At 37.9% G+C, this 9,894-nt stretch overlaps 1 protein-coding gene across 1 annotated transcript; it reads right to left on the reverse strand.

Moving 5' to 3' along the window:
- Positions 1–285: 285 nt before the first annotated feature.
- On the reverse strand, positions 286–8,272 carry LOC116106329. Its single transcript, XM_031392692.1, is given in 11 exon segments — positions 286–731; positions 3,661–3,742; positions 3,836–4,251; positions 4,254–4,501; positions 5,063–5,503; positions 5,505–6,219; positions 6,268–6,436; positions 6,877–7,014; positions 7,093–7,354; positions 7,437–7,930; positions 8,027–8,272. Coding segments are annotated over 11 exon segments (3,657 nt in total).
- Positions 8,273–9,894: the final 1,622 nt, after the last annotated feature.

Raw genomic sequence — 9,894 nt, forward strand, 5'->3', positions numbered from 1 at the left:
GCCCCTTAGTAGGCAATCCCCACTTCAGTCCACCTTCCGACTTCCCGAATTATTTTATGCAGAAATGTAAAGTTTATCAAATGGTGGTAGACTCCATAAGCCTAAGTATCGAACTACTCTCCACTAATGTGGACTAGACATCGCTAAGGATTAAAATGTCTTTGCAAGCTTGTAACGTTAGGCTTGGGTAGTGGGCTTCAAGGAAAAGGATAGGATAAACAAAGTAAAAGAACTCGGTTTTCCTCATGCAATCACTAAGAGCTACATCAATCTCCGCTTTCTTTTTCAACCACTAATCAAAGTGTCAACCATTTTACAACCCCCAAACTTATGNAATTTAGTTTGCAATGAAGTAAGTAATACGTACCTCCTAGACAATGCATCAGCCATAACGTTTTCCTTCCCATGCTTGTATTTGATTATGTAAGGAAACGTTTCTATGAACTCCAACCACTTAGTATGTCTTTTATTAAGCTTACCTTGGGTCTTCAAGAACTTCAAGCTCTTATGATCAGAATGAATGATGAATTCCCTCGGCCACAAGTAATGCTGCCATGTTTGAAGAGTTCTCACTAATGCATAAAGCTCCTTGTCGTAAGTAGGATAATTCAACGCTGCCCAACTTAGCTTTTCACTAAAATAAGCAATTGGTTTGGAATCCTGCATCAAAACAGCTCCTATTCCAATCATGGATGCATCACATTCTATCTCAAAAGCTTTATCAAAGTTAGCTTATCTTTCAAAGTTTTGAAAGCCCGGTCATGCACATCATCCCACTTAAAAACAACATTCCTTTTAACAAGTTCATTCAAAGGTGCAGCAATAGAACTAAAATCTTTAACAAACCTTCGATAAAAACTTGCTAACCCATGGAAACTTCTCACCTCGTTCGTATTCTTAGGTGTAGGCCAGTCCCTTATTGCCCTTACCTTTTCTTTATCAACACTAATACCCTGCGAACTAACAACAAATCCAAGAAACACAACAGATTCCATGCAAAACATGCACTTCTTAAGATTAGCGTACAATTGGTGCTCTCTCAACACTAAACACAACATGCAAGTGTTTCACATGTTCACCCAAATTTTTGCTATAAACTAAAATATCATCAAAGTAAACTACCACAAAATTTCCCATGAAAGCACACAAGACATGGTTCATCAACCTCATGAATGTACTAGGTGCATTGGTTAAATCGAAAGGCATTACTAACCACTCATACAATCCATATTTAGTTTTAAATGCAGTTTTCCATTCATCTCCCTCTTTCATGTGAATCGGATAATAGACATTCTTTAAATCAATTTTAGAAAACAACTGAGAGCCATGCAATTAATCAAGCATATCATCTAATATGGGGATAGGATGTCTATACTTTACCGTTATCTTGTTAATAGCTCGGCAATCCACACACATGCACCATGTTCTATCTTTCTTTGGGACTAAAAGGACAAGAACCGAACATGGGCTGAGACTCTCACTTACAAATCCCTTTTGCAACAGCTCATCCACTTGCCTTTGTATCTCCTTCGTTTCATTGGGATTAGCTTTATAAGCATGTCGATTTGGTATGGCGGAACTAGGTATGAAGTCTATTTGATGCTTAATTCCTATTAGAGGAGGTAATCCATGTGGAATCTCCTCAGGAAATAAGTCCTCAAATTCCTGCAATAAAGACACGACAACACTAGGCAAACATGAGTTAAGGTCGTTAGTAGAAAGATAAACATCCTTGTACATAAGTACAAGTACTTGTTGCCTCGCCATCATTACACTCTTAACCTCATGTTTTTACTGAGATATCATGGTTGGATTCTGCATAAACGCATATGGTTCATATGGTGTATAAACACGAGGCTAATCATGTCATGTGTTAATAAGCCGATTTGGCCATGTGTTATTTATGTGTGAGGACAAGTGATAATCAAGATGGGATCCGTTGATAATGAAGATCAAGGTGCTGACCAAGTTGATGTTCCCAAATATTCTCAAGATCCTTTGCAAGGAATTGGCGGTCCAATGACTAGGGCAAAGACAAAGATGATGAAAGAGGATTTGCAAGGCTTGATCATGGAAGTGCAATATTACAAAGACGCTGTACTAGAAGACTCTAAGACTAAATTCGAAGACTTCAAAGCTTCACCAAGGATGGACTATTATCTTTTTATGCAAGGGGTAGATTCAGAAGATCAAGTTGGATGTAAGGATTAATTTAGGAATTAATTTTCATTTATTTAATCTTGGACTTTTTTTTTTTTCTGTTTTAATTATCCTTAGATTCTTTAGTCTTTTATTTATTCAAGGTTTATCAGGCCCAATTCGCTTGTACTTAGGCCCAACCCGTTTTTCAATTAGCCAGGGTTTTCTTTCAGGGTTTGTTGCTTATAAAAAGGGGCAGCCATGTTATTTTTTGGAGGACAGATTATTATCAATAGAAGTTTATTTCAGAAAGCTATTTGCTTTGCCTTCTTGTGCTCTTGATTGAATGCTTGAATCTCGACTTATCAAAGGGAGTGATCAACCTTTGTGGCGTCTCAAGATTAGGGTTTTAAGTACTTAGTTTCCTTAGGGTTCTAATTCGATCATCCTCAACACGCTCCTAGCAAAACAACTTGTTCCTATTCCATCATTTGGTATTAGAGCCAACTTGTTCTAATGCTGCCATATTTGAAGAGTTCTCACTAATGCATAAAGCTCCTTGTCGTAAGTAGGATAATTCAACGCTGCCCCACTTAGCTTTTCACTAAAATAAGCAATTGGTTTGGAATCCTGCATCAAAACAACTCCTATTCCAATCCCGGATGCATCACATTCTATCTCAAAAGCTTTATCAAAGTTAGGAAAACACAACAAAGGTGCATTAGTTAGCTTATCTTTCAAAGTTTTGAAAGCCCGATCATGCATATCATCCCACTTAAAAACAACATTTTTTTTAACAAGTTCATTCAAAGGTGTAGCAATAGAACTAAAATCTTTAACAAACCTTCGATAAAAACTTGCTAAACCATGGAAACTTCTCACCTTGTTCGCATCCTAAGGTGTAGGCCAATCCCTTATTGCCCTTACCTTTTCTTCATCAACACTAGTACCCTGTGAACTAACAACAAATCTAAGAAACTGTAATATCCCACTTGAGGTACGTATTTAAGATTTGTTGTATTAGTTAAAAGTTTATTGTTTCAACTTAAATTGAGTTTGTATGTTGAGTTTGTTGAATTGTTGCCTTGAAAATGGGTTGAGTTTTGGTGAAGTTGGAAATCCAATCTTCGCCGGGGCGAAGAAGAAGCTTCGCCGCGGCGAGGAGGAGAAGTTACACTACGGGTAGGTTCTGCCCTATTTCGCCGAGGCGACGAAAAATGTTTCGCCGCGGCGACGAGCCTAGGACAAAAATTCTTGAGTTTTCTAGAGAATTCTTCTTTTGGGACACAATGACCATTCTACCCCTAATTAGTAGGAAAAGTTGGGAGTAAAATGAAAGGAAATTTAGTAGAGATTGTGTTTGAATGGGGGTGTAGTTGTAAAGAATCAAAGGATATAGATGGAATTTCCAAGGAAGGACAAGGGCAAAATGGGAAATGAAGCTTATAATATGAACTAAAANTATTCCAATCCCGGATGCATCACATTCTATCTCAAAAGCTTTATCAAAGTTAGGCAAACACAACAAAGGTGCATTAGTTAGCTTATCTTTCAAAGTTTTGAAAGCCCGATCATGCACATCATCCCACTTAAAAACAACATTCTTTTTAACAAGTTCATTCAAAGGTGCAGAAATAGAACTAAAATCTTTAACAAACCTTCAATAAAAACTTGCTAAACCATGGAAACTTCTCACCTCGTTCGCATTCTTAGGTGTAGGCCAATCCCTTATGGCCCTCACCTTTTCTTCATCAACACTAGTACCCTGTGAACTAACAACAAATCCAAGAAACACAACAGATTCCATGCAAAACATGCACTTCTTAAGATTAGCATACAATTGGTGCTCCCTTAACACACTAAACACAGCATGCAAGTGTTTCACATGTTCATCCAAATTTTTGCTATAAACTAAAATATCATCAAAGTAAACTACCACAAATTTTCCTATGAAAGCACGCAAGACATGGTTCATTAACCTCATTAATGTACTAGGTGTATTAGTTAAACCGAAAGGCATTACTAACCACTCATACAATCCATATTTAGTTTTAAATGCAGTTTTCCATTCATCTGTCTCTTTCATGCGAATATGATAATAGCCATTCTTTAATCAATTTTAGAAAACAATTGAGAGCCATGCAATTCATCAAGCATATCATCTAATCTGGGGATAGGATGTCTATACTTTACCGTTATCTTGTTAATAGCTCGACAATCCATACACATGCGCCATGTTCCATCTTTCTTTGGGACTAAGAGGAAAGGAATCGAACATGGGCTGAGACTCTCCCTTACAAATCTCTTTTGCAACAGCTCATCCACTTGCCTTTGTATCTCCTTCATTTCCTTGGGATTAGCTCTATAAGCAGGTCAATTTGGCATGGCAGAACCAGGTATGAAGTCTATTTGATGCTCAATTCCTCTTAGAGGAGGTAATCCATGGGGAATCTCCTCAGGAAATAGGTCCTCAAATTCTTGCCATAAAGACATGACAACACTAGGCAAAGATGAGTTAAAGTCGTTAGTAGAAAGATAAATGTCCTCGTACATAAGGACAAGTACTTGTTGCCTCGCCATCATTACACTCTTAACCTCATGTTTTTCAGCAAGTACACTCATTCTTTTATTTTTCTCTCCATGTTGCTCACTTTTCTCTCCTTTTTGCTCACTTTTCTCTCCATTTTTCCTCTTGACCTCACTTGCTCTCTTTCTATTTTCCTCCTTCTCACACTGTTGTTTCTCTCTCATTTTGGCCTCTCTTGCTATCCTAATCTAGTCCTCATAAGCTTGCAAAGGTTTGAGAGGAGCTAATACAACTTTTCGGTTGTTCATTACAAAAGAATAACGATTTTTGTACCCATCATACGACACCCTCATGTCAAACTACCACGGTCGGCCAAGCAATATATGACCAGCATACATTGGTACCACATCACAAAGAACCCCATCCTTATACTTGCTAATTGAAAAAGGAACCCGAACTTGCTTGTTTACCTTCACTTCTCCACAGTCATTCATCCGTTGTAGCTTGTACGGTTTAGGATGCTTCTTCCACTTCAAATTCAACTTTTCTACCAACAAAGTACTAGCAACATTAGTACAACTCCCACTATCAATAATCAACGTACATACCTTATCCTTCATGTGGCATCTTGTGTGAAAAATATGCTCACGTTGCTCCTCATCTCCTTCATCCTTAGGATGTATACTCAGGGATCTCCTTGTAACAAGTAAGTCACCATGCACAGGTTCTTCCACTTTAACATCAGAACTATCCTCTAATAGTGGCATCTCATCGTCACTTGAGCTAGCACTTTCGACTTCTCCATTTGCTCGTACAACCATAACCTTTTTGTTTGGGTTCGGAAGCAATATGTCCGAATCCTTGACACCTAAAACATTTAATATCACATGACTTAGTAAGAGTTTTAGTTTTGGGCTTACCTTTAGGAACAGCAACCGAATTCTTCAACTTTGCTTCTTCTTTTGTTCTGAAGGCAGCTTTGTTGTCCTTCCAATTTGATCTCCATTGAGACCTAGAGGACGAACCAGATCTGAACCTTTTGGACTTGAATTGCTTCTCCACTTTAACGGCTTTGTGCAGTAGCTCCTCTATTTCTACGTAATGTTGCAACTCAACCACGTCAGCAATCTCCTTGTTCAATTCGGCAATGAATCTAGCCATTGTTGCTTCTCTGTCTTCCTCTATGTTTGCTCTAATCATGGCAATTTCTATCTCCTTATAATAATCCTCTACACTCATGGAACCTTGAACCAACCCTTGCAACTTCCTATACAAATCTTTATAGTAATGGCTAGGTATAAATCTCTTGCGCATCACCAACTTCATCTCTTCCCATAACCGAATAGGCCTCTCACCATTCCTGCGCCTATTGATCACCAATTGATCCCACCATATACCTGCATAATCTGTAAACTCCACGGCTACTAGCTTTACTTTCTTCTCCTCTAAGTAATTATGACAATCAAATACGTGCTCAACCTTTCTTTCCCACTCGAAGTATAGCTCAGGATCATTCCTTCCTTGAAAAGTTGGAATTGCCATCTTTATACTGCCTATATTGTTATCTCATTTGGAGTCAACCTTCTTGGCCCGTTTATAACTTGTTCTCTCCACTTCGGAATCAACTTCGTCTTCTTCATCGAACTCATGTCTTCTATGTGATTTAGAAGTGGAAGAGGACTCCAAATCATTCAATCTCGCATTCAGCAATTTAAATTGGTCATCAANTAATCCATGGGGAATCTCCTCAGGAAATAGGTCCTCAAATTCCTGCAATAAAGACATGACAACACTAGGCAAAGATGAGTTAAAGTCGTTAGTAGAAAGATAAATGTCCTCGTACATAAGTACAAGTACATATTGCCTTGCCATCATTACACTCTTAACCTCATGTTTTTAAACAAGTACACTCATTCTTTTATTTTTCTCTCCATGTTGCTCACTTTTCTCTCCTTTTTGCTCGCTTTTCTCTCCATTTTTCCTCTCGACCTCACTTGCTCTCTTTCTATTTCCTCTTGCTCACACTGTTGTTTCTCTCTCATTTTGCCCTCTTTTGCTATCCTAATCTAGTCCTTATAAGCTTGCAAAGGTTTGAGAGGAGCTAATACAACTTTTCAGTTGTTCATTACAAAAGAATAACGATTTTTGTACCCATCATGTGACACCCTCATGTCAAACTACCACGGTCGGCCAAGCAATATATGACCAACATAAATCAGTGCCACATCACAAAGAACCCCATCCTCATACTTGCCAATTGAAAAAGGAACCCGAACTTGCTTGTTTACCTTCACTTCTCCACAATCATTCAGCCATTGTAGCTTGTACGGTTTAGGATGCTTCTTCCACTTCAAATTCAAATTTTCTACCAACAAAGTACTAGCAACATTAGTACAACTCCCACTATCAATAATCAACATACATACCTTATCCTTCATGTGGCATCTTGTGTGAAAAATATGCTCACTTTGCTCCTCATCTCCTTCATCCTTAGGCTGTATGCTCAGGGCTCTCCTTGTAACAAGTAAGTCACCATGCACAGGTTCTTCCACTTTAACATTAGAACAATCCTCTAATGGTGGCATCTCATCGTCACTTGAGCTAGCACTTTCGACTTCTCCATTTGCCCGTACAGCGATAACCTTTTTGTTTGGGCATTCGGAAGTAATATGTCCGAATCCTTGACACCTAAAATACTCAATATCACATGACTTAGTAAGAAGTCTTAGTTTTGGGTTTATCTTTAGGAACAACAGCCAAATTCTTCGACTTTGCTTCTTCTTTTGTTCTGAAGGCAGCTTTGTTGTCCTTCCAATTTGATCTCCACAGAGACCTAGAGGACGAACCAGATCTAAACCTTTTAGACTTGATTTGCTTCTCCACTTCAACGGCTTTGTGTAGTAGCTCCTCCATTTCTACGTAATGTTGCAACTCAACCATGTCAGCAATCTTCTTGTTCAATCCGGCAATGAATCTAGCAATTGTTGCTTCTCTATCTTCCTCTATGTTTGCTCTAATCATGGCGATTTCTATCTCCTTATAATAATCCTCTACACTCATGGAACCTTGAACCAGCCCTTTCAGCTTCCTATATAAATCTCTATAGTAATGGCTAGGTATAAATCTCTTGCACATCACCAACGTCATCTCTTCCCATAACTGAATAGGCCTCTCACCATTCCTACGCCTATTGATCACCAATTGATCCCACCATATACCTGCATAATCTGTAAACTCCACGGCTGCTAGCTTTACTTTCTTCTCCTTTCAGTAATTATGACAATCAAATACGTGCTCAACCTTTCTTTCCCACTCCAAGTATAGCTCAGGATCATTCTTTCCTTGAAAAGTCGGAATTGCCATCTTTATACTACCTATATTGTTATCTCCTTTGGAGTCAACCTTCTTGGCCCGTTTATAACTTGTCCTTACCACTTTGGAATCAACTTCGTCTTCTTCATCGAACTCATGTCTTCTATGTGATTTAGAAATGGAAGAGGACTCCAAATCATTCAATCTCGCATTCAGCAATTTAAATTGGTCATTAACAGCCTTGATGAAGAATTTCATGTCGACCTCTTGTGGTTCTCCTCCTTCCTTACTCATGGTTTCAACCTGTAAAATTAAATAAAATAAAAGGTGTTGTTCCTCACACACTCCCTCACGTGTTTGCACTCAAATCAGATTGTTATCACTCGTGTTTCACACTATTTTGGCTTTTTCTTGATGATGATCTCTCTTGCCTTTTACCACTCAAAGCCAAGCCAGCCCCTTTATGTTCTTAACAGAATCAAAGAATTCAACAAATCTCAAGAAGCAACCGGTTAGATGGTGACAATCTCAAAAATCAAAACTTTAAAAACTTAGTTGAGGCAAACAGTGAACAGAAAGAAAGACCCAAGATGACTCTAAAGAACCAAGAAAAATAAGAAAACTCTAAAAGGAAGCAAAAGACATGTGAAAGAAATTACTAGAATTGACGCAAAATGATTAAGAAAGCAAAATACTCAAAACAACCTTGTATATGCTTGAAACAATCAATGGAACAAAAATAAAGGGAAACTAGAACAAAATAAAAAGGAAACTAGAACAGAATAAAGGGAACTAATTCAACAAAAAATAGGATACTTAACAAAGAGAACAAGAATGGGAAACTTAACAACACGAAATTGCCACTTTGTTCTCCTTTTTTTTTTTTTTTTTTTCAGCCTCTTTTTTACGTAGAAGAACTATGAAAAGACGAATTCAATTTTTCTTTTTGAATCAAGAACGCAAACAAAGAGTGTTGGAGATAAATAACATGTTTCCAGCAACCAAAGCTCTGATACCAAATGATGGAATAAGAACAAGTTCTTTTGCTAGGAACGTGTTGAGGATGATCGAATTAGAACCCTAAGGAAACTAAGTCCTTAAAACCCTAATCTTGAGATGCCAAAAAGGTTAATCACTGTTAGGGCAAAAAATCGTCTTAGGCTTGACGAGGCCCAATAATGAAATAAACATGTCACGGCCCAAGGCCTCAACCCAATCCCGATTGGGCCTATGCTTAAAATCACCTTGTGAACTACCCACTCTATGAGTTGGGCTATCCTAAAAGTTGAGCTAAACTGGGTTTCAGCCCATTAGCTTGCAACAGTCTATAAATAGGAAATCAGAATCCCATTCTATTTCCTCTTCTACTAAGATTCCAAATCTTACTCAAACTATTAAACTTGATCTGATAAGGTCAAGAAATCATATCTCTTTCATGATAGGGATTATCTCCCAAAATAGGACATAATGTCCTACTAAGATTCCAAATCTTATTTAAAGTATTAAACTTAATCTGATAAGGTCAAGATATCATATCTCTTTCATGATAGGGATTATCTCCCAAAATAGGACTTAGTATCCTACTAAGATTCTAAATCTTATTTAAACTATTAAACTTAATCTGATAAGGGAAAGAAATCATATTTCTTTCTCGATAGGGATTATCTCCCAAAAAAGAGGACTCAATGTCCTACTAGGATTCCAACCCCTTGGGTTCATTATAAAAACAGAGGTTTGCCCCCTCATTAAGAAAAAATCTCCGATCGATAGTCAATCAACACTACTCAAAACCATCTATTTGCTCCTAAAGTTTTTGCTCCTAAGAACCCGACGCCTCCATCGTAATCCTAGCTTCCGAAAAGACTCCTGGTAATTTTTCATCTCCTTAATTCTTATCAAATAGTCTCTTTCAGCCT

This window comes from Pistacia vera, unplaced genomic scaffold, assembly GCF_008641045.1.
Source record: "Pistacia vera cultivar Batoury unplaced genomic scaffold, PisVer_v2 Contig512, whole genome shotgun sequence".
NCBI lineage: Eukaryota > Viridiplantae > Streptophyta > Magnoliopsida > Sapindales > Anacardiaceae > Pistacia > Pistacia vera.